The 24,200-nt window shown below is 46.0% G+C and overlaps 1 protein-coding gene across 1 annotated transcript in view; it reads left to right on the forward strand.

Moving 5' to 3' along the window:
* The window catches only part of LOC102435006 (V-type proton ATPase 116 kDa subunit a-like), a gene marked incomplete at its 3' end in the record, with an annotated part of 39,694 nt that overhangs the window by 11,144 nt on the left and 4,350 nt on the right, over positions 1-24,200 (forward strand). The window contains 12 exon segments of the mRNA XM_023748420.1: positions 5,958-6,020; positions 8,604-8,753; positions 10,044-10,176; positions 11,876-11,954; positions 12,231-12,325; positions 14,611-14,736; positions 15,196-15,290; positions 16,675-16,801; positions 19,718-19,800; positions 20,444-20,537; positions 21,705-21,884; positions 21,886-21,918. Coding sequence (XP_023604188.1) covers positions 10,060-10,176; positions 11,876-11,954; positions 12,231-12,325; positions 14,611-14,736; positions 15,196-15,290; positions 16,675-16,801; positions 19,718-19,800; positions 20,444-20,537; positions 21,705-21,884; positions 21,886-21,918 — 1,029 coding nt within the window.

Here is a 24,200-nt window from a genome sequence, read left to right on the forward strand (position 1 = left end):
GCAATAAGAGGTGACCAGGCCGGTGGGGGGCGGCAGTTAGGAGTGACCAGGCCGGCATGCAGAGACAGTGAGGGGCGATCAGGCCAGCAGGAGGCAGTTAGGGGCGACCAGGCAGGCAGGTGAGTGATTAGGAGCCCACAGTTCAGGATTGTGAGAGGGATGTCCAACTGCTGGTATAGGGATCAGGGATCAGGCCTAAACCGGCAGTCAGACATCCCCCAAGGGGTCCCGGATTGGAGAGGGTGCAGGCTGGGCTGAGGGGACCCCTGCCAGTGCACGAATTTCATGCACTGGGCCTCTAGTTATTATAGAAAAGGCAATGAACTGGGAGATGCTGCCAAGTGAAAAACGGAAGACAAACTGTTGTCTTCACAGGGAAATTTTATTTTCTTCAATCTCACTCCCAGTCGGTCTGTGACTTGGCCAATGACGACAGGAATGAAAGGGACATAAGTGTCTCTGCTCTAGAGAGAAGAGAAACAGAGACAAGACCACCATATGCGGAGGTGGGGAAGAGGGAAGCCGCAGGGCTCCGCCTTGGAGGGTCTTGTCCTAAGGGATGAGGTGGCCATGTGCTGGGCAGGAGACTGTGGGACAGATGGAGACCAGAGGAGGATGCGCTGTCAGGGAGAGCCACGGGAAGGCTTTCTCTCAGGGCAACATCTAGAGGACAGGAAGTTGTAGAGCCACAGTGAGGACCAAGCTGTTATCCAATGGCACCAGAATGCACTGAGAGTCCTCACTGGAGAAGGCCAGTGGCCAGGAGGGAGTGGGGATGGACACGGCAGGGGATGATGCTGGTTCCAGCATGTGATATTGACCTCAGTGTGCTGATAACGTGAACTCTTGGATGTTACTGCTGACGAATTGCATCTCATTGTGTGTGTGTGTGTGTGTGTGTGTGTGTGTGTGTGTGTGTGTGAAGTTGATTAGACAATTCCGCCTTATTTTTAGCAACCTCAAACCATCCTCTTTCTGCCTCTTTCTGCCTCCAGCACTTTCTCTATTGGCGCACATGGGGGAGGGTAATAGATGGGGGGCTCAGTGCCTGGCCAGTGGTGGGGAGTGGCTGGATAAGTGGATAGTAAAATCAGTTATTTGAATGAAGGTGATCTGGCTGGAATTCAGTTCAGAAAAATTAGACTCTCTTTTTAGAATAACTGGTTGTTACTTCTGCTATTAGATTATTACTTTTGGATTACATTCCCTGCAGGCATTTTGGCCCCTTTAATTTTTTGAGTTATGCTGATCTCCTGTAAATTGATCTTGTACAGCTGGACCTGTTATGCACAGTATTGTCTTAATCCCAGGTACAGGGCTAGGAGGACAAAGGAGGCCTTTTGTTAACAGGAATGCCCAGTTTGAAGGGGTGTAAGTGGAGTGCTTACCTCTTCAGTCCACAGGAGCCATATTATAGTAAGTCCTCGAGCCACAAAAGTGCCTCCCTGGAGATGTGCACGGACCTGTGTGGTGGCTGCCACTGGCACTGTGCCCCAGACTTGTCTAAAGAATGGGAACAGTGGTGTTAAACACTAAATGTCAAAAACAGTGTTCTCTTGGATAATATTGGGGATTCTGCTTTAAGCAGGTAGTTTGTCTCAAGACCTAATGCCAGATTTGTGTTATTCCCTAAGAAGTAGTGAGTTGTGGATTTTTGAGAGTGTGTGTGTGTGTGTGTATATATATATAATATATACATATTATAATATATAATATATACATATATATAAAATGTTTAATAGGAGAATTACTTGCTTTAAAAAAAAGTCAGGGACACAATAATTAGAGAAATGTGAGTGTACTATCTCACTTTAGGTAAGTCGTTGCTATAAAATATTGCATATAAAATTCTCAGGAAACTTCCAGAGAAATTGAAAACATATCTTTGTATTGATCAAAGTGATTGTCTTCAATGGCCATCACAGGAAGGAAATGGCCATCATTTTCTAGATGTGCTGTGCACTGTCTCTTCCTTTGGAAAAATAAATAAAACCCTCCTGTGATGCTTCGCTTTCTCACCGGCTGCTGCCCTGCTCCCTCCTTCCCTCTCTCCTCTCCACCAGCCACTGACATCCCAGTTCCAGTCCTTGCTTGGAATTCTGCCCCTTTCATTCCTCTGAAGTCAGTCCTTGGAGTCACCAGTCCCCTCCAGACGCTTCTAGGTCCTCCTCTCACGTGACCGCGCCACGATTCTTGAGACACTTTCTTCTCTTGAATTCTTCTTCTGTTACCCTCCCCTCCGTTTCCTGTTCACCCCTCTGTCCTGCCTCAAAACCATTGCGGCCTCCCATGCTCAGACCCCACTTTATTGCCTCCCCTTGTTATGCACCTACCTGTGTATCTCCCCTCCCCCTACATTCACATTTTGTCCTAATCCCAGGACCTCAGAAAATAGATCTTATTTGGAAATCGGGGTTTTTCAGCAGTAAGTAGTGAAAGTGAGGTCACATGCAGACTGGAGTAGGCTGGATCCCTAATCCAGTACGAGTGGCGTCCTTATAGAAAGGGGAGATTTGGACACAGACACACACGTGTGAACCTGAAGGCAGAGATCGGGTGCTACTTCTACAAGCCAAGGAACCCCTAAGATGGCCAGCCGGCCAGCAGCAACTCAGGGAGAGGCCTGGAATAGATTCCCCTCACAGTCCCCAGAAAGAACCAACCCTGCCCACACCTTGATCTCAGACTTTCAGCCTCCAGAATCATTAGACGATAAATTCTGTTGTTTAAACTACCCAGTTTGTGGTACTTTGTTAAGGCAGCCCTAGCAAGCTAATACACTCCTGTTTTGGTCTAGGGACCCCTTTATACTCTTAAAAATTATTGAGACACCCCACTCCCAAAGAACTTTGGTTTATGTGGAGTCTACCTACCAGTATTTACCACACTAGAAATTAAAAGTCAGAAAATTTAAAAATATATATTAGCTCATTTAAAATATTACTAAGCCAATTATATATTGATATAAATACATATTTTTATGAAAATAACTTTATTTCCTAAAATAAACAACAATTTAGTAAGAAGAGCGACATTATTTTATTCTGCAGATCTCTTTAATGTCTGACTTGGATTTCCTGCTGATTGTCTTTGCATACCTACTTTTGCTTTCCATCTGTTGCTATATGGTATTTTTGTTGAGTATAAGAAGAAAATCTGGCCTCACGTAGGTATGTAGTTTTAACAAGGGGAAAATGTTTTACTAGCTTTTTCAGATGGTTGTATATATTTTTCTTTGATACCACACCAGAAATTAACAAGTAGTAATTTTTAAAAACATAGTTGCAATGTGGAATCTAAAACCAAATCAGTGACCTTTTCATTTAAATCCTTTGGCTGGTCATGTGCTCTTTTAATGAATCACTTGCCCATCATGCATAGGTCATTTGGAAAATATTAGTTCATTGAGTTATGCAGATCTTCCCAATGTTGTCACATTTCCTTATACAACACATTCTAAAAATCACATTGATAAATATATGAGACAACAACAACAAAAACAAAAAATGAGACAAACCCAGAGACGTTTCTTGACCCTGAGGTCCTTGGAAGTTCTGTCTTCTCTCCACCTTTTAGATTTAATAAATGTTCTACGTAAAATGTTTAGGGTTTTTAGTGTTTCTTCTTGGGAAGAAAAAGGATTTGTACTCCATCTTTCCAGAAGCAGAAGTCAAAGTAAATTTTTAATTAATCCTCACCTGAGGATATTTTTCCATTGATTTTTAGAGAGAGTGGAAAGGAGGGGGAGAGACAGAGAGAAACATTGATGTGAGAGAAACACATTGATTGGTTGCCTCCTGCATGTGCCCGACCAGGACTGGGGATCAAGCTGCAACTGGTACGTGCCCTTGACCAGATTGAACATGGGACCCTTCAGGCCAGGGGCTGACACTCTATCTACTGAGCCAAACCTGCCAGGGCCAAAATAATTTTAAAAAGTGAATCAAGCAATGTCACTCCCCTGCCTCAAATTTAACCAGGGCTTCCCAGTGCTATTAGAATAAAATCCAAGTCTCTTACTGGCCCATCAGGACCTCACATGGCTTGGCCCCGCCTATTCTGACACACCTTACACCACCTCCCCGACCCTCACATGCCGCAGGTACATTGGCCTCCTCTCTGCTTGTTGAGCAGGTTGCTTCTCATGTCATGAGACAGTATCCTGCAGTGGTTGTAAGCAAGGACTCTGTTGTCAGAGGCACTGTTGTCAGAGGCACTGTTGTAGGTGACTGTGTGACCTTGGGCAAGTCCCTAGCCTCTTTGTGCCTCTGTTTCCTCATGTGTAACATGAGATTGAGAATACCACCAACCTCATACAGTTGTTGAGAAGATTAAATGGGTTAATACATGTAAAGTCCTTAAATGTATTCTGGAGTCCAGCACACGGGAGACGCTCCACAGATATATGAGCTAAAGCGACGGTGTCACTCCCCTGCTTTTGCTTTGCTGTTCCTGCTGCCTGGAATACCCTTCCCATGGCTTCTTTTTCACAAGACAGGCTCATTGTAATCCTCTGAGCCTCAGTTCAAATGCTACCTCTGAGAGAGGCCTTCCCTGACCACTTATCTAAAGTAGCTTCCATTTCTCTAAAGCCTATCTTTCTACCATGGCATTTTTTATGACCTGCAGTATCTGGCTAAGCGATTCCTTGTTTACTGTTGTCTCCTTCCAATGTGGCTGGGCATGTGAGGGGCAGAGAGGTGGTGTGAGGTGTGTCAGAATAGGGAGACATAAGCTTCATGAGGGAGGGAGGCCTTGTCTCTCTTTACTGCCTTGTCCTCAGAGCCCAGACAGTGGCACAGGCTCTCAGTACATTTTGAACAGATGAAAGAATTCAGGTTGTTTACAGTTACACACTTATTGCAAACAGTGCTACAGCAGACATTATTGGAGTTAAATTTTGGTTTACATTCTTAACATGTTTTTATTTTTTTAGGATGAACTTTCTCCAGTGGAAATGCAAATTGCCTTTCAGAGAGATGTGCTCATTTATAGTCCTGCCAGGGTCCCTGGAGTGTGCTGGCCGTTTGCACCTTCAACTTGGGGCTTTAAAAGAGAAAAAAGCAAACTTTAACCTCTCCTGCCCAGCCGTGTAGCTCAGTGGGTGAGCATCGACCCACTGAGGAGGCCATGGGTTTGATTCCTGGTCAGGGCACATGCACAATTTGTGGGCTCGATCCCCAGTAGGGGGCATGCAGGAGGCAGTTGATGGATGATTCTCATCATTGATGTTTCTATCTCTCTCTCCCTCTCCCTTCCTCTCTCTGAAATAAAAAAAAACATACATATTTTTTAAAAAGACCCTTGAGCCCTGACAGGTTTGGCTTGGATAGAGCGTCGGCCTGCGGACTGAAGGGGCCCTCCAGGTTCAATTCCGGTTGGGGCACATGCTCGGGTTGCAGGCTCATCCCCAATAGGGGGCATGCAGGAGGCAGCCAATTGGTGATTCTCTCTCATCATTGATGTCTCTCTCTCTCTCTCTCTCTCTCTCTCTCTCTCTCTCTCTCTCTTCCTCTCTGAAATCAATAAAAATATATTTAATAAAAAAGACCCTTGATTTAAAAAGAAATAACCTCTCCTTTATGCTTCCTCCCTCTAAACAAATATCTAAGATCTTATATATTTTGCGGTAAGGACACTGAGGCTTGGTGGTTAAGTAGCTTCACCAAGGTCACCTGTGGTAAACAGCAGAGTTGGGATCCTGACTCAGCAGTTTGGCTCTGGATTCTGCTCTTGACTGTCAAGATGTACTTTTTCTCTGTATGTTCCTCAGTGACTCCTGGGCACGGGACATTGGAGAACTAATGCGCCCAGGCTGAAGGAAGACACAGCAAACCCCAGCGGGGTGAGGAGCTGCGAGAGAGGTGGGCAGGGGGAGGGTCAAGAAGCGGGGGACACTAGTTGGGGCGGGGGCTCCTGCCTCCGGAGCTCATCTGCCGTTGTGTTTCCTTCTGCAGTTCCCAGTTCTAATCTCCCTCCCGGCTCTGCATCCTGAGTTCAGTCTCTGGAACTTTGCCCAGGTGAGTGTGAACTCTTGAGTGGATCTGCTCGGAGGGGATGGGTGGGTGCCAACAAGCTCTGCTGCTTCTTTTTTTTTAATTGATTTTTTTTCTTTGAGAGAGAGAGGGATATGAACACCTGTTTGTTGTTCTACTTGTTATGCATTCATTGGTTGATGCATTTATTGGTTGATTCTTGTATGTGCCCTGACTGGGGATGGAACCGCAATCATGGTATAAGGGGACGATGCTCTAACCAATTGAACTGTCCAGCCAGGGCAAGATCTGTTTCTTAAGAAACCCAAGCAGGACTTTTCCTGAAGGTGTGATTACAGGCCACCCGCTCCCTCAGAGGTCCCGGCTTCCACTGCCCCAGGTTCAAAATCCTGTGTCTGAGCTAACGGTTCCCAAAATGCCTGCACCCTGCTCTTCCCTCCTGCCTCTAGGCTCAAGTTTGATTTCTCACCCTGTGTTTCCAAAGCAATGGTTCTAATTTGTTCACACATAAGGATCACTTCAGGGGCTCATTGAAAAGGCAAATCTCAGATAAGCTGGGAAATTTGAACACCGACAGATATTTGATATTAAGGACTTATTGTAGAATTTAGGCGTGACCCTGGTATTATATATAGAGTTGTCCCTTGAGCAACATGGGCTTGAACTACATGGGTTCATTTATACATAGACTTTTTTCAGTAAATGTGTACAGTACTGTAAATGTATTTTCCCTTCCTTATGATTTTTTCCTGAGGATATTTTTTCCATTGATTTCTAGGAAGAGTGGAAGGGAGATAGGAGGGGGAGAGAGAGAGAGAGAAACATCAATGTGAGAGAGGCACATTGATTGGTTGCCTCCTGCATGCACCCCTGTTGGGGCTGGGGAACCTGCAACCAAGGCACCTGTCCTTGACTGGAATCGAACACTCGACCCTTCAGTCCGTGGGCCGACACTCTAACCACTGAGCCAAAGAGGCTAGGGCTGATTTTCTTTTTCTTTTTTTAAAATTATTTATTGATTTTAACCCTAGTTGGTTTGGCTCAGTGGATAGAGTGTTGGCCTGCAGATCAAAGGGACCCGGGTTCAATTCCAGTCAAGGGCACATATCTCTGGTCAGGTCTCGTGCAGGAGGCAACCAATCGATACGTCTCTCTCATATCGATGTTTCTCTCTATCTTTCCCTCTCTCGCACTCTCCCTCAAAATCAATGGAAAAATATCCTCAGGTGAGGATTAGCAACAACAACAAAAATTATTTATTGGTTTTAGAGAGAGGAAATAACATTTTCTTTCTTTTTTTTTTTTTTACATAATGAAAGGTATATTTATTTTCTTTTACATTCAGTATTATTTTGTATTAGTTTCAGGTGTACAGCATAGCAGTTAGATAAAACATTTTCTTTTCTCTAGCTTATTTTAGTGTAAGATTATAATGTATGATACATATAATACAAAATATGTGTTAATCAACTGTTTGTGTTATTGGTAAGGCTTCAGGTCAATAATTCTGGGGGAGTCTAAAATTATATGCCAATTGTCAATTGCAGGGTAGGGGGAGGGGAAGAACAGAGGGGTTAGCACCCTAACCCCTGAGTTGTGTGTGTCTAAGCACATACATAAGTGAATTAATCCTTATCTTTTAGAGATACATACTAAAATATTTTGAAAGAAATAATATGATGTATGGGATTTGCCTTAAAATAATCTGAGACAGGTAGAAGCATATAGAGGATATAAAATTGAACAATTATTGATGCTAATTGGTCTGTACATGGGGTTCCTCATACTGTTCCCTGTACTTTTGCAGATGCTTTAATTTCTCCATAATAAAACATAAAAAAAAATGCCCCCAAACTAAAAAGCACCCCTCAGTCTGGACTACGCTTTGCAGGTACCCCAGGTGGGTGCATGTGGGGATCTGTCCACCCCACCTGGAGAAACTGCTCTGCAAAGCGGGGTAATGTGAACTCAGGTGGTCCAATCCCTCGACCAGAAGAAGTGCATCAAATTGGCTCACTCGTCTGCTCTTTACCCGTCCACCAAACAAAAGAGAAAGACATGATCTTCCCGTGTGACCCTGCTCTTTTCACCTGGGTCACGTGGACACAGAATTGTAGCCATGGGGTATTTGTAAAGATTTGTCTGTCTATGCTCCTTTCAAAGTAAAGTGTTTTGGAAAATAACTGTCGATAGGATGATGAGTGTGATTTTTTTTCTTTTCCAAATTATTTTTTTAAATGCATTTTTATTGTTGAAAATGTTACATAGGTCCCCCTTTCCCCCAAACTACTTTTTGTTATTTCATTGTTACCATGAAAAGGAGTGCTTGGTGTGCTTAGTCCACACATTGGACTGTCCCAGGGCCCTCCTGAGGCCACAAGAACCCTCTTCCCAAACCCTGTACTCACTGTGGGGGAAAGGGTGCATCACTTTCCTGTAGAGAAGACAGTCACTGCTTCCGGGTCAACAGAGGACACAGGTGGGGGGAGGGAGCCCAGGGGCAGGTTTGTCCTCACCCAGGGCGGTGTTGATATAACAAGAACTGCCTCAGGGCGCTGCGGGAGTCTGGGAAGGAGAATCACCAAGTCACTCCCTGTGCCTCTGCAGGGAGGCCACCTGTGGATTCCCCAGCCAGCGCGGCCCAGCGGCCCTGCAGCTGAAGCTCCTGCTCAGGGGTCGGTGAAGGAAAGAAGTACCGGAGAGCTATACCCCCGCCAGCTCCAGCCCCGGTCCAGGACCCGCTCGGAAGAAGCTGGGGTAAGAGCTGTGCTTTTTGGTCTGCACGAAGCCAGTGTCTTCTCTTTCTATAAAAACATTGCTGTATTTATCAGAAAGGGCAGTATGAAAAGTTGATTCATTTTGGTGTCCAAAGGCAAAAATAGGGGAGCAGACTATGCCTTCTGGAGGGAGGGGAGATGTTTAGCTTCTAGTCAATAAATAGGGAAACATGTCTTGAGCACCAGCTTTATGGTTGAGCTAGACTGGTGAGAGTGAAAAACATACAAATTTCTACCCTTGTGGATCTTTCTGGCGATTGGACAATACAGACAGTACAAGTAACTAGAGGATTGGTATTCTGGGGGCATATAGGAGGGGGCTTAGCTCACAGGGGTGTTGGTGGTGGTCAGGAAAGGCGTATGGAAGAAGCGGTTCCTTACACTGAGTCGAGAGGAGTGACAGGGTGAGCTGGGATGCAGGGGATATGGGATGGGAGGAAAGGGTTGAGTTTCTAAATCCAGGGAGAAGCATAGACAAAGGTCCTGAGGTAGGAGGGGGCTGGGGGAGAAAGTCCATGTGTCTGCAGAGCAGTGTGAGGAGCAGTGAAGCCAGAGGGGAGGCAGAGGCCAGGTTATGCTCCCTTTGTAGGCCAGGTCAAGGGAGTTAGACTTTCTCCTGCGGGAAAATGGAACAATGGAAGGATTCGAACAGGAAGGATAGACTCAGTGTCTCCAAACAGTAGATACTCCACATGTTACAAAATGACGTGAGGAAAAGGGGCTGACTCTGGCCGTGAGACAGTTCTTCCAGAAGGTTGGACTTTGGGGAAAACAATGTGGTTTGGCAGCAGTAGGGCAGTCTAGAGGGTCTTTGATGGAAATACAGTCTAGATAAATATCCTTATTCCATAGAGAGAACATACAGATTTATTTCATTTCTACTGACTATACAGGGTTCTGCTGTATCAGTGTAATCATCTCCCAGTTGATGGATATCTAGGTTAGATCCATTGATTATAATTATTATATACAATGTTATTAAAACTTCCTTGTGGAAATCTTGGGTCATGAATGTGGGGAATATAAAATTTTTAATTGAATTTATTGGTGTGACATTGGTTAATAAAATTGTATTGGTTTCAGGTGTATAATTTTATAATACATCATCTATATATTGTACTGTGTGTGCATCACCCCAATTTCTAGTTTTTAAATCAGGAGTCGTTCCTGTTGGATTTTTTCCCCTGTGGGTTTCATTTAGCTCAACAGAAAAGTTTTCATCATGAGGTTTTCACACATTTGCTACCTCCAGTATCTTTGTCTCCTGCAGACAAGGCTGGGTCAAGATGGCGTCTGTGTTTCGAAGTGAGGAGATGTGTTTGTCACAACTATTTCTCCAGGTAGAGGCGGCATATTGCTGTGTTGCAGAGCTTGGAGAGCTTGGATTGGTTCAGTTTAAAGATGTAAGTACTGCCCTAGCTGGTTTTGCTCAGTGGATAGAGTGTTGGCCTGCAGACTGAAGGGTCCCGGGTTCGATTCTGGTCAAGGGCACATGCCCAGGTTGCAGGCTCGATCCCAGTGCAGCAGGCAGCAGATCAATGATTTTCTCTCATCATTGATGTTTCTATCTCTTTCTCTCGCTCCCTCTCTGAAATCAATAAAAATTAAAACAACAATAACAATATAAACAAACAAACAAAAGATGTAAGTACTGCCGAAACCGGTTTGGCTCAGTGGATAGAGCATCGGCCTGTGAACTGAAGGGTCCCAGGTTCGATTCCAGTCAGGGGCATGTACCTGGGTTGCGGGCATATCCCCAGTAGGAGATGTGCAGGAGGCAGCTGATCGATGTTTCTCTCTCATCGGTGTTTCTAACTCTCTATCTCTCTCCCTTCCTCTCTGTAAAAAATTAATAAAATATATTAAAAAAAAAAGATGTAAGTACTGCATTCTTTTGAGGCCAGAGGAAGGTGGAGTGGGTGTTGACAACTCTTTCATGCCACTTCTTGGTACTGAACAAATTGTAGGAAGCAAAGCCCTGAGCTGGAATAGATGGCATTCCATGGTTTTAGTCCTCTGTCTAGGATTTGCGATAACATTGGGCAGGTGACTTGCTAACATGACCGCTCTTCTTCCACGTGTATTGTTTGACCTGAAAGTAATATAGACCAATGTACATTAAAAATAATAGACCATATCTCTTTCTCCCTCTTTTTATATTTTTTATTATTACAGTGTGTTTGGGCAGAAGGAATTCTCAACGTGTAAATTCACTTCAGCTTCCCTCTTTAGTGTTTTATTATTATTATTCTTATTTTTCTGTCCTGCAATTAACGTGGGGATGCAGGAATGTTTTGGAGCTCTAATGCAATCACTACATGGTAGATGCATCATGTTCTATTTTATGTGTAGCAACTTCAGAGCATTGGATATATCCAATTGCACGTGGATTACCAAACCTTGTTCTGAGGAGAATTCTTCCTGACTTGTCTGTCCCAGGACAAAGCATCCTGGAGTCTACAGTCTCCTAAAGTGACACTCCAGGACCACGGCCTGGAGTGCGATGTCGGGTATCAGTTCCAAGAGGCAGTTTAGATCCTCCTCAAGCCATTTTGAATCCAATTTAGAACACTGGTCTCTACTCTTCTTTACGTCCTCACCAAGGTCAAGATCAATACTAAGCTCCCGCATGGAAGGATTGGCTTGTTTGCGTCCCTAGTCCCTAGCACATGAGCCACTTCCTCACTAACGTGTTGTTTTTTTTGGCTGAGCTGAGGGTCACCAGCCCAAGGACTTGGAATTTTTTTGATGCCCACGATGCATCGTCTGGGGCTATGAGTTTTCAAGGTCCAATCATATTCATGACTCCATTGAGGGTTTGAAGGCTCATTTGGATAATTGTTTCTAAAGTAAGGAAACCTTAACTGTGGGAGGACTTCGCTTCTCTTAGAAGGGTAAGAGGCCAGAGCATGTGGGGACTGAGTGTAGGAACATCAGGGTGTGTTTTGCCTGTAATATCTGTCTTGTGTGTGGAAATACCTGTTTCTAAGACAATTTTAGTGACATTCTCCAGCATTTAAAAAATACAATAAAATAGCCAAAGAGAGTATGAAGGCATCTGTTGCTACTAATGTGTGCCATGTGGTGTTTTCCCTTTTCTAGTTAAATGTGGATGTGAACAGCTTCCAAAGGAAATTTGTGAATGAAGTCAGAAGGTGTGAGTCAATGGAGAGGATCCTCCGTAAGCCAATTTTCTGCCTACTATCTAGCTGAACTGGCGGGGAGGTAAATGGCGTGCAGGTCTTGATTAACAAACGTGTCCCTATTTGTAGTACTTTTCAAAGTGATCTGGAGGCAGGGTGGGGGAGGTTAGAGATTGGATCCAGGTGCTTCGGGCAGGTCCCGGGGCAATTCAGGTGACTGAGCTAGCCTAAAGCCACTGTCCTGCTTGATCCCATTTCTTAGATATGTGAATATATAATCACCTGGGGCTCTCTGTTGGGGTTTCTTCACTCAGGTTTTCTGGAAGATGAGATAAAGAATGAGATTGAGGTTCAGTGGCTGGAGAAGTCCCCACCGACCCCGCTCCCTCGGGAAATGATTTCTCTGGAGGTAGGTTCTCCCCTACTTGGCTGAGGACAGTCGGGAGCTCGGGGAGCCACTCGTGGATCCATTACCCAGTTGCTGAAGGCGTGTGGTGGGTATATGTGGTTTCCCACGTATCAGTGTTACTTCCCCAGGAAAATTCCACTGTGCCATTTTTAGAGTCATTGCTCCCTCTCCCAGAGCAGCCCCATGGAATCTCACCCCACTTTGGAGAACGGTTTCCTTCGAGGGCAAACGATTCTTCTAGGCAGCGAAGTCTTATCTATAGGGTGCCGCGGAACAGGCCTTCTGCTGCTTCCATGTCCTGGCCATTGAAAGCAATCCTGCAGTTTACGTGGGGATGCAGATATTTTTTTGAGATAATGACTTCATTTACTTTCAACCAATACCCAGAAGTGGAATTCCTCAATCCAGGGGGATATTTCCTCATTATCTAGTGGGAAGCATTGAGTTCAGTCTGGGCTGAGGCCTCTCAGACTGGCTTCTGAGATTGTGTGAGAGGATGGCAGTTTTCTTTAGTCTGGGATGTTATGTATGACTGGGGGGCCCTCCCTCTTTCTTCCCCCTCTGTCTGCTTCCTTTATAATCACCTGGCCTCCGTGGCTCAGTGGTTGAGCATTGACCTATGAACCAGGAGGTCATGGTTCAATTCCTGGTCAGGGCATATGCTGTATTCTCTCATCATAGATGTTTCTATCTCTCTCCCTCTCTTTTCCTCTCTCAAATTAATAAAGATATATATTTTAAAAAATAAGCCCTCCAGGAGCTTCTAGTGCAGATGGTGGAGGGGGAAGCAGGGGGAAGGTGGTGGGTAGATGTCAAAGGATGGCAGAGCCAGATCATGGAAGACCCTGTTGAGAAAATAAAAAATAAAAAATGCAGTTTTGAATCCTCAGAGGAAGGACTCACTAAGGGAGGCGGGCAGTAGGTTTCACGAGCTTATCTCTGGCTCAGTTTATCTTTATTTTCTTTGAAGATAACTTAAAAGCCGTGACATTTTTGTGATCCCCAGTAGTGTACATCTATGTACTCTAACAGAGATATGAGACTGGCAACTCCCCTAGAAAATATTTTAGATGTTGTCATTTTAAAATCTGGATATTTGGGGGGAAATAGCTTTTAACCAAAAAGCTATGAATCGGGTCTCCATAAAATCATCTCCAAATTCAGTGTTATCACTAGTCTCCTAAGACCAGCCCTGTTCGTTAACAGCTCCCCCGCCACCACCATCCCCTTCACCTTCCCTATCACCTAGACCTGTTCTTGGGAACTGTGAGATGGCATCCTGGCTGATGCTTTCGCCCCGATCTTGTGTCTGAGTTTTGGCAGAAGTTTGTCGTTTGGTGCGAGCTGTGTCGTCCTACAGCCTGATCTGCCTGCAGACAGCCCCCGAGACCGGACAGGACCTAGACGTCTTCCTGAGCCGTGTTCTCTTTGGATGCTCATTTTGGAAGGGAGATGGTCTTTTCTCTGTGTTTTTTTTTTGTCTTTTCATCTTCGGTGCCTATGCTTCTCTGTCCCCTTATTACGCCTGCTTATCCCTGGCTTTCTAGGCTCCAGCCCATACCTGGTATTTGTTGGTTGTTGTTGTTGGTGGGGGGGGGGGGGGGGTGACACTAGGTTTCTCTGTTTATATTTTGTTATTATTACAGTGTGTTTGGGCAGAAGGAATTCTCAACATGTAAATTCACTTCAGCTTCCCTTTTTAGTGTTTTATTATTCTTATTCTTATTTTTGGTTAATCCTCACCCGAGGATACTTTTCCAATGATTTTTGGAGAGAGTGGAAGGGAGAGGGAGAGACAGAGAGAGAGGAACGTCTATGTGAGAGAGACACATCGATTGGTTGCCTCCCACATGCGCCCTGACCAGGGTGAGGAATTGAGCCTGCAGCTGAGGTATGTGCCCTTGACTGGAATCGAACCCGGGACCCTTCAGTCCACGGACCAACACTCTATCCACTGAGCCAAACTGGCTAGGACCTCTCTTCAGTGTTTTAAATGGGGAAGAGACATGTAATTTGCCAAAATGCCTTGACTTCTCCATGAAGCTGCCTTTTCACTCCCCGGAGTGTTTTTTAATCCTCCCCACGATGACGGAACGCAAGAGTGTGTGACTGTGGCTCTGGCTTACAGCTCTACCATCACACAGAGTTAACGACAGCACAGGCCCCTTCAGGCTCCACTATGATGCCCTGAGTATTTGTTTTCTATTTACTTACCTGTGTGGTTAATGTACAGTCAATGTCATAGTACTTTCTGCCTGGACTACCGTTTTTCTCATTCCTTATAGACCGTTCTGGAAAAGCTCGAAGGAGAGTTACAGGAAGCCAACCAGAACCATCAGGCGTTGAAGAAAAGCTTCCTAGAACTGACTGAACTCAAGTATCTCCTGAAGAAAACCCAGGACTTTTTTGAGGTCATTATTTGGGGACTATTTAAAGCCCTCCTTGCCACCCCTCCCCCACACAGCCTCAAATTTCTATTTTGAAAGCTGGCTGGTTTGGAATATGAACAAAGCACCATTTCTGTCCCAAGGCTAGGCCACTGGTGAGCAGGGAGTGTTCTGGGTGCAATGGCTGTGGTGCTGGTTGAATTAAAGGGCAACATACTATGATGCTCATTAAAAAGTATGTGCCCCAAATGGCCAGGACAGAAGTGTCAGTCAGAACAGTTGGTTTGAGCAGATTTGGGATTTGGGTAGGAAGAGATTGGGGAAGCTTTTTGATGTGCCATGGAGCGCTCTACTTTTTGAATTCTGTTAACTATTTGTAGAAAATTAAAGCTTCCTTAGAAATAGAATAAACTTTGAGGCGTGGGGTGCTTTTAAGGTTATTTAAATACGTTTAAATGAAAATATTGATCATTTAACTTTCAGACGGAAACCAACTTACCTGATGATTTCTTTACTGAAGACACGTCTGGTCTCCTGGAGTTAAGAGCTATGCCTGCATACATGGCCGGAAAGCTGGGGTTAGTGTAACTCTGTCCTGGAAGTTATGTGGAAATGGGTCCTCCATTGGTCCTCAATGCCCAGCGTGTGATGGGGTTCCCCGAGTGTTTGAATGAGTGAATAGATGAATGAATGAACAAACAAATAGCCGCTGGAATGAGCCCAAAGAATGCAATGTTTGTATTGTCCCCACATAGAAAAGATGTGGGGATAATAATTTTTAACATTTTATTTATTTTTTAATCGATTTTGAGAGAGAGAAATATCTATTTTTTGTACCACATATTTATGCATTCATTGGTTGATTCTTTTTTTCCCCTAGAGAACAAATTTATTTATTTATTATTGTTTATAGATTTACATATGTCTCCTTTTTCCCTGATTGACCGCCCCCCCTGCCACTCCCACCCCTGAGGGCAATCCCCCACCGCTCCAGTGTCTCATTGGTTGATTCTTGTATGTGCCCTAACTAGGGATTGAACCTGCAACCTTGGCATATCAGGATGATGCTCTAACCAACTGAGCTACCCGGCAAGGACGGGGATAATAATTTTGATGGGTTTTCTTAACTGTTCCCTGGCTTTGGGACAAGGCTTATAGGATATATGTTTTTTTCTTTAACTTTGAAATATTGATTTGATAATAAGATAGTTTTGGACTTCGAAATTTGAAGTGTAATTAGAAATGGGATAGTTATACAATCAAGTCATTCACAAATAGTGGTGCTACAATGTGGTTATGCCCATCAAAATGGTGGGATTTCACACAGTGGAAAGTAAAATTGATGAATTGATCAAAGTGCTGGGTTTTGCAACTCTAGTTTTTTATTCAATAGATACCTGAGGGCCTGCTATTTGAGGTAGTAAGCATTGAATTAGAAATATAAAGAAAAGATACTGAAAATGTTTGATCTGAAAGTAATATAGACCAATGTACATTAAAAATAATAGACCAATGGAAGTAACCATCTCAAGGTTAAAGTGTAAAGTTTGGGTCAGAAATGATCTAGATGCCTGGATGATGGTAAAAATAAAGATGTATACAAATCCATGTGTATGCTTCCCTCTTAGTACATTATTTGTAATAATACAGAGACCATTGTTGAGCATTTTGAACATCTACAATGCTATAATGAATGGTCTATCATATTTTTAATTGCAAATAATTAAATACAAACTATTGGGATGGTTAAGGAAGCCTTACCATGTCCAAGAAAACAGGAGGTCACAAGGGAGGTAAATTAGGGCTGGGATTCCGAGTGCCAGGCAGGGCTGTGCCATCACGTCCTGCGTGGAGGGAGGTGGACCTTCAATGGCTTCACATCTTCACGTCTCCAGGAGTCTTCTCCCTGCACCCCCCTCCCTGTTCCGCAGTAACGTGTCCTCTTCTGCCTGTTGACACCAGGTTCACGGCTGGTGTGATAAACAGGGAGAGGATGGCTTCCTTTGAGAGGCTGCTGTGGCGAGTTTGCCGAGGAAACATCTACTTGAAGTTCAGTGAGATGGACACAGTTCTGGAGGATCCCGTCACAGTGGGTATCTCAGGCTGCAGATAACTTCCTCCTAAATTCCCTGTAGCCCTCGCCAGAGGGCTTGCATCCCTGCAGACACCGAGTCTTTAGTTCTGTGAAGCCAATATCTATTCCCTTGCTTTCTCTTTTCTTTTTTTCTACCTTTGAAAGGTCAAGAACTGATTCTTCCTAACACCGCATTCCTTCAAGAAACTTAGCTATACCAGTTTCTAGAAACTTAGCTATACTCCTTCCACACTAGGCAGCTGTGTCTTTTTGGTGGTGTTGTTGTCATGATTTAAAAAAAAAAATTGGTTTGAGAGAGAGCAGAGGAAAGAGAGAGAGAGAGAGAGAGAGAGAGAGAGAGAGAGAGACATCACTTTGTTGTTCCACTTATTTATGCATTCATTGGTTGCTTCCTATATGTGCCCTGACCAGAGATAGAACCTGCAACCGTGGTGTATCGGGGTGATGCTCTAACCAACTGAGCTACCCAGCCAGGCTGTCTCTTAATCACAAAGAACTAAACTGATTTAGGTCAGTGTGCACATGAGCATAAGAATGACTTGGGGGCCCTAACCGGTTTGGCTCAGTGGATAGAGCATCGGCCTGCAGACTGAAGGGTCCCAGGTTCGATTCCGGTCAAGGGCATGTACCTTGGTTGCCTGCACATCCCCAGTAGGAGATGTGTAGGAGGCAGCTGATCGATGTTTCTCTCTCATCGATGTTTCTAACTCTCTACCCCTCGCCCTTCCTCTCTGTAAAAAATCAATAAAATATATTTAAAAAGAATGACTTGGGGGCCTAGCTGGTGTTGCTAAGTGGTTAGAGTGACAGCCCACAGATGGAAGTGTTGTAGGTTCGATTACTGGTCAAGGGTGAGTACCTGGGGTGCGGGTTCAATCCCCCGACATCGTCATGCATGTAGATTTTTATTTTCTTTTGAATTGCTTCCAGGATAGGAATTCAAGGAAATAGGGTTGCTGGCTCTAAGGGTTGTGGGCATTTTTTGTGACACTGGCTGGGACCTGACAGATGGTTTCTCAGGGAGGGGGTCGTACCTGATTCCAGTGCCCAAGTGGTATGTGACGAGTTTGTTGGGTTTATTGCAACTTTTCCAACAATGGGCTCCATAATTTTGCCTTGACTGCCCTCCACCCTGAATGAAATAAGAGCAAAAGAGCACATTTCTTTGCTTAAAGTAACATTTTCATATATGCTTATGAACTATATATTCTCCCTTTCTTGTGACTTTTCAAACTTGGACTTTTAAGATGCATCTTAGGCAGGCGGTTGCGGCTTGTTTAGCCATGGCCAAAATTAGGGCTCGAGACCTTCATGGCAAGAAGGACAAGTTGCTCAAACAGCTGGCCGGCCTGAAAGTGGAGCTGTCCCAACTGCCAGAGCCAAAGGCGCTGCTCCCACGCTTCCTAAGATCCCAGTTGTTCACAAATCTGTCGCCCGCGTTCTTACTGTCATTAACCGGACTCAGAAAGGGACCCTCAGGAAATTCTACAAGGGCAAGAAGTGCAAGCCCCTGGGTCTGTGGCCCAAGAAAACACAAACCATGTGCCGCGGCTCAGCAGCATGAAGGGAACCTGAAGACCAAGAAGCAGCCGCGCACTGGAGCTCCAGTGGCGCAATCGGTTAGCGCGTGGTACTTATAAGAAGCAGCCGCGCAGAAGGAGCAGCGGTACCCACTGCGCAAGTCCAAGGTCCAGGCCTGAGCATCATCAAGGCTTGAGCATCGTCAAGGCCTGAGCATCGTCAAGGCCTGAGCATCATCAAGGCCTGAGCATCGCGGCATCAATAAAGCACAAACTGGCTGACGTTGCTTTGTGTTTGCAGTTGTTTCAGCTAACTGTGCTGGAGAGCCGGGCTGGGAGGCGCAGGTGTCTGATAAATTTGGGCAGGCCTGCCAGTCGCTGTTTCAACCTGGTATGGGGCCCTGGCAGTCCTGGCTGCAAGGATCTGTTGGGTGCTCTGGTGTGGTGACTTGGGGCCTGGAGCGTGGAACTGCCCTGACGATCCTTTCTGCCAGCGCCATGGGTGCTGGGCAGGGAGAGGCTGGGAGTTTTCTGAGAGCCATGTGCGGTGATGTTATATCGGAGAGGCCCTGGGTGGCTTATCATGCAGTGGATTTGGCGTCTTGCCTAGTCAGCAGCTCCAGACACTCTAAAGTTGCCCATCTGGGGTGAAGGTGCAAGCCTGGGCCACATCCGGGCTCCCTGCCAAAAACACGTCATTGGGCTGTGAGGATGCAAGATCTGCCTTAGCCCGGCTTCCTGGTACGCCTTCCACTGCGCCCTGGGATGCTAACGCCACGGGCCTTACCTGCAGAGTTTCAATGCACTTGCCTGTGTTGCAGTCCCAGACTTTGATCTGCAATAGAAACAAGCAGACAGGCAAAAGAAAAGATGCATTTTAATCAGTGTTCTTATGGATGTACAGTGAGTAACTGTGAGTCCAACATTAGACACGGCTTTACCTTTGTTAAATATCAAGCACTCACTCGCCCCTGAAATGCCTGTGTGGGAGTTAACCCTGGGGAGCTAGGTCAGCTCTTTTCATGTTAAGCCTTGCAATATCCTGGCGACCCTCTTCTGGATGCTTCCTTGTTTATTAATACATCTCTTTAAGTAGAGGGCTCAGAGCTGAGTACAAGGCCCAGCTGTGATCCAACTAGTGTAGCCGATAGTGGAACTCTCTGTCCCCTTAAGACTGCACTGGCCTCCCTGCTGGACCTGTACAGCCTGCCTCGGTGGCCTTGCCCTCAACCATAATGAATTACAAACTTGGACCAACTGGGAGAAATGGAGGTTTTTCAACTTTAAATTTATATATATTTTAAAACCTAAAAACAGAACTTAACATTTTTATTATAATGTAACCAGAAAGAAAAGCTCATTTTTTTTTCTCCTCGTTCTGATTTTCCAGAAAGAAGAAATGAAAAAGAACATGTTCATCATATTTTATCAAGGAGAGCAGCTCAGGCAGAAGATCAGGAAGATCTGCGAGGGGTAAGGGAGGCGGGCAGTGGCTCCGTCACCAGCGCCGTGGGGCGGGGTGAGGCCAGAGGTGTGTGATGCGAAATGCACCATGGGGGCTCTTTGAGGTCCGTTTAGGGATTTAGAATAACTTTCCCACATTTGATAAGAGAGTGTGAAGAATGTAACTGACCCTTAATAGCTGTGGAAATAGGAACAGAGAGGACTTAAAGGGGCAAAATTTAAAGGTAACTAAAAGTGGATCCTTTTAACCATTGCAGTTTATCCCAGCTCACAGGCAAACCACGTGCTAAGCTGTTTCTAACGTTACAGAATCATCTCATATCCAGCCCCTTAGAAGCAGAAATTACTCAGTAAAGAAGGACATTAATGCATTAATAGATTCTGGGGGGGCAAAAAGGGGGCAAGTTAAGCTTATGGTTTTGTTTACATAACAGCTCACAGGCTTTATGGTTTGAAAGAAGCTCATTCCTATAGTGTGAGCCGTGTGTTGGGAAGCCTTCTAAAGGGGGTTCATTTATAGACGGCCACGGAGAAGGTTAGTCTGGGAAAAGGTGTTGCCTCACCAAAGCCAGCAAATAGTGACTTAGCAGAAGAGGGTGTGCAGAGTGCTTTGGAGCGATAACCACGTGTCCATTGGATGCATTACACACAGGTTTCGAGCCACCATTTACCCCTGCCCAGAGCCTGCGGCGGAGCGCAAGGAGATGCTGGCTGGTATCAACACGAGGCTGGAAGATTTAGTCACCGTGAGTGAGGGCTTCAGGCACGTTCTCTGAGGGGCACTGCGGCGGGGCCACCTCTGCCATTGCCGAATCAGTCCTGTCCTCTGGGGCCCTTGCTGGAAGCTGGCTGGGAGGCTTGCTGTGCCCTTGTAGCTCCTGGTGCAGAAGATTTCATAATTAAGAGGCTGTTTCATAGGCTAGAGGTGATGACTCTTCATGTCAGTAATATTTTGCCTGGAGTTAGAACTGACCACAGCTCGGCCTCATCTATGGTACAACCAACTAGCCAATGAAGTCGAACAACCAGCCTGACCAATTCTTTTGCTGCTGAATTGCCCAGTTGTTGTAAAGTCTGTCGTCACCCACAGTGGCGCTCAGCGCTTTCATGATTAGAATACTTTCTTTAAGACGCTTTGAAAGTGATCTCTAAGAGCAGCTGATCCCACATCGTATTGTGAACTCTACATCGGTGCTGCCCAACAGGACTTCTGTGGTGGTGGAAATGTTACATATATAACCCGCAGGAGCCAAGCGCCCATGTGACCTTGGAGCCCTTGGAACATGGCTTGTGATTTAAATTCTTGTAGCTCCATGTGGCTGATGTATTGGTCAGCACGGTTCTAGATCCTCAATGCTGTCCTTAGACATTGGGTGTGTGTGTGTTTCCAAACTCTTAGGCTAACAGGCATCTTCACCCTCCTAGAAAAATCTGTTGGCATTCCTTGGTGTGTAGATGCGTCACTCCAGTCTCTGCCTCCATCATACAGGTGTTCTCTGTGTACCCCATTGTCCAAATTTCTTATAAGGACACCAGTCATATTCAGTAGGCCCACCCCCTCAGGTATGACCTCATCTTAATTGCATCTGCGAAGACCCCATTTCCAAATAAGATCAACTTTCACAGTTACCAGGGATTAGGACATTAACATATGTTTTTGGGAGACAGGATTTAACACATAACAATAGTACTAGAAGGAATTTAGAAGAAAAGGAAGAATTCTGCCTAAGAGTTTTAACCTCTAGGAGGGGAGATACACTGCTCATGAGAGTTCAAGGCCAGGTGAGAGCCACAGGCCAGAGGAGGGAGTCCAGAGTAAAGGAAGCCACTGCAGCTGGTGAACCCCCATTCCGGCCACATTGCCAGACATTTCATGAGTGTCCCTTGTTTTTTGTGTGTTGCTTTTTGCCCAGGTTATAACACAAACGGAGTCTCACCGTCAGAGCCTCCTGCAGGAAGCGGCTGCCAACTGGCACTCCTGGGTGGTCAAGGTGCAGAAGATGAAGGCCATTTACCACATCCTGAACATGTGCAACATCGATGTCACCCAGCAGTGCATCATCGCTGAGATCTGGTTCCCGGTGGCAGACACCGGGGCGCATCAAGAAGGCGTTGGAGCAAGGCATGGTGAGTGGCAGGCGGAGCAGGGAAGGGGGAAGATGAGTCACATTCAGCCTCGGCAGCCCCCCTCCGGGCACTGAGAGGTGGTCAGGCTCCTGAGTCACGTGAACTTCACAAGTGACTTGCTGGTAGGATGTCACCTTCGTCTTTGTATCTTCAGTTGTCACTGGTGGTAGGGCACATGGCAGAAACTCCTTTTCTCTCAGCGTTTGACAATTAGTCACCTTTTCTTTCATCTTCAGCAAGTGCATAGCGAGCATTACTGTGCCAGTCACCATGCTCATTATGACTGTGGCTCTCACATTCAGTGTGACTGTGGATACCATCCTCTACCTCATAACGGTCACAGTCTACCTGGACAGACAATAACCAGGCTCCTGTAATGACAGCCGACGGGAGTAGAAGGCTCCCTACATGCCGGGTCTCGCAGCGTTCGCCATTCATCTCTCTAACGTTCACGGTGCACCAGGAGCAGATGTAGGGCTGTGCTGTCACAAGGCCCTGCTCTGATGGACATCTGAGAAAGGGAGACGGACAGTCAGCATGTCCATCATTAGTGGATTCCAGGCTGTGATCCATGGTGGGCAGAAGTGAGGCAGGGGATGGTGAGGGGTGGGGTGGAGGCTTGTTCTTACACCTAGTCACCCTATTGGTGAAGAACGGACCCTCTGCCCTAAAGAGTACCAGGTGACCAAACACAGGACACCTGGCACTGGACAGATGAGATTGGCAGCAGTTTACTAGTCACATATGCTCGTAGCCCCAGGGAGGACACTGCATGCCACACAGGGCCACAGGGAGGCTGCACTTGGGGCCGGTACTTGGAAGCAGAGTGAACCAGCAGGGGCTGTGGGAGGCAGGCTGTGTAGTCACAACAGGGTCGGGTGAGCCCTGGTTTCCATGGGAGGGTGTGATTAGCTCGTTTGAATAATTTTCTGGGAAGTGAAACTCATTAGGTTGACTACGAGGCAGTGGTCTGGTCTGGCTGAGGGACAGTGGTAGCCCTTGCCTGCTAAGTGGATGGTATATCCGGTGAGACCAGAGGAACTCATGGCTTGACCTTTGGGGCCCTGTGAGATGCAACGATGTCAAGGCAGCGCTTGAGTTCTTAGGTCTTACAGGGCTGTGACAGGGCTGCTGGACAGGGCCCCTCTGAAAGCCAGCATCGGAGCAGACTTCCCTAAATGCCATGGGAAGCCTGGAGTGAGTGGGAGAAAGAGCGTTCAGGCTGAGGGATCCGAAGGTAAAGGCCTTGAGGTGGGATGGGACTAAGAGATAGGAACTGTCTTTATCTCCCTTTTTTTTAAAAAAAAATATATATTTTATTGATTTTTTACAGAGAGGAAGGGAGAGGGATAGAGAGTTAGAAACATCGATGAGAGAGAAACATCGATCAGCTGCCTCCTGCACACTCCCTACTGGGGATGTGCCCGCAACCAAGGTACATGCCCTTGACCGGAATCAAACCTGGGACCCTTGAGTCCGCAGGCTGACGCTCTATCCACTGAGCCAAACCGGTTAGGGCTGTCTTTATCTCCTTTATACAGATGAGAAAACTGAGGCATAGAGAGTGGAAGTAACTTGGCTGTGATCCTGTAGCCAGGAGGCAGGATTTGAATGTCCTCACATGATGGTCCAATAACTCCCCACATGGGGCACCTACAAAGAGGGTTTCACCCAGGCTGGGAAGGGCAGGGGGCTCCCTGGAGGAAGTGATGCATGAGCTGGACTGGGGAAGCGTGGTCAGAAGAGAGGTGGGAGGAGTGTGCGGTGCTGGCCCACCTGCAGACCAGTGGCTGGGGAGAGGGTGCAGCAGCTGAAGGAATGGGAAGAAGGTCAGGGAGAGGCTGCAGAGCAGTTCCTGACGGACCTCATGGTGGTGTAAGGGAGCTGATCTTATTCCCGTGCTGGGTGACATGATCCAGGTTGCATTTAAGAAGCATGTGGCTGTAGTGTGGAGAAGACGGTCAAGCCTCCGGGGAGGAGTTGTCCGAATGCAAGGATTTCACTGAACAATGTTGCTCTGTAATCACAAAGGGGTCAGACTTCTACAAGGCCTCCTTACGGCTATTTCTACAGTTTCTCCATCCTCTGAAATAATCAAAGTATTTCCCCAGATAGGAGTAGAAGGCTCTATGCTGGTAGGAGGTGAGGAGACAAGTGTAGGAAGATAGCTATTATTATCACCAATGAGCAAAAAATACGTAGGCTACGCTAATACTATGTCTGCTGCTGGAGGACATGTTAGAAAAAAAGGAGGAAGCCACAGTCCTTGACCTCAAGGAGGT

Source organism: Myotis lucifugus, unplaced genomic scaffold (genome assembly GCF_000147115.1).
Source record: "Myotis lucifugus unplaced genomic scaffold, Myoluc2.0 scaffold_1379, whole genome shotgun sequence".
In the NCBI taxonomy this organism is placed as follows: domain Eukaryota; kingdom Metazoa; phylum Chordata; class Mammalia; order Chiroptera; family Vespertilionidae; genus Myotis; species Myotis lucifugus.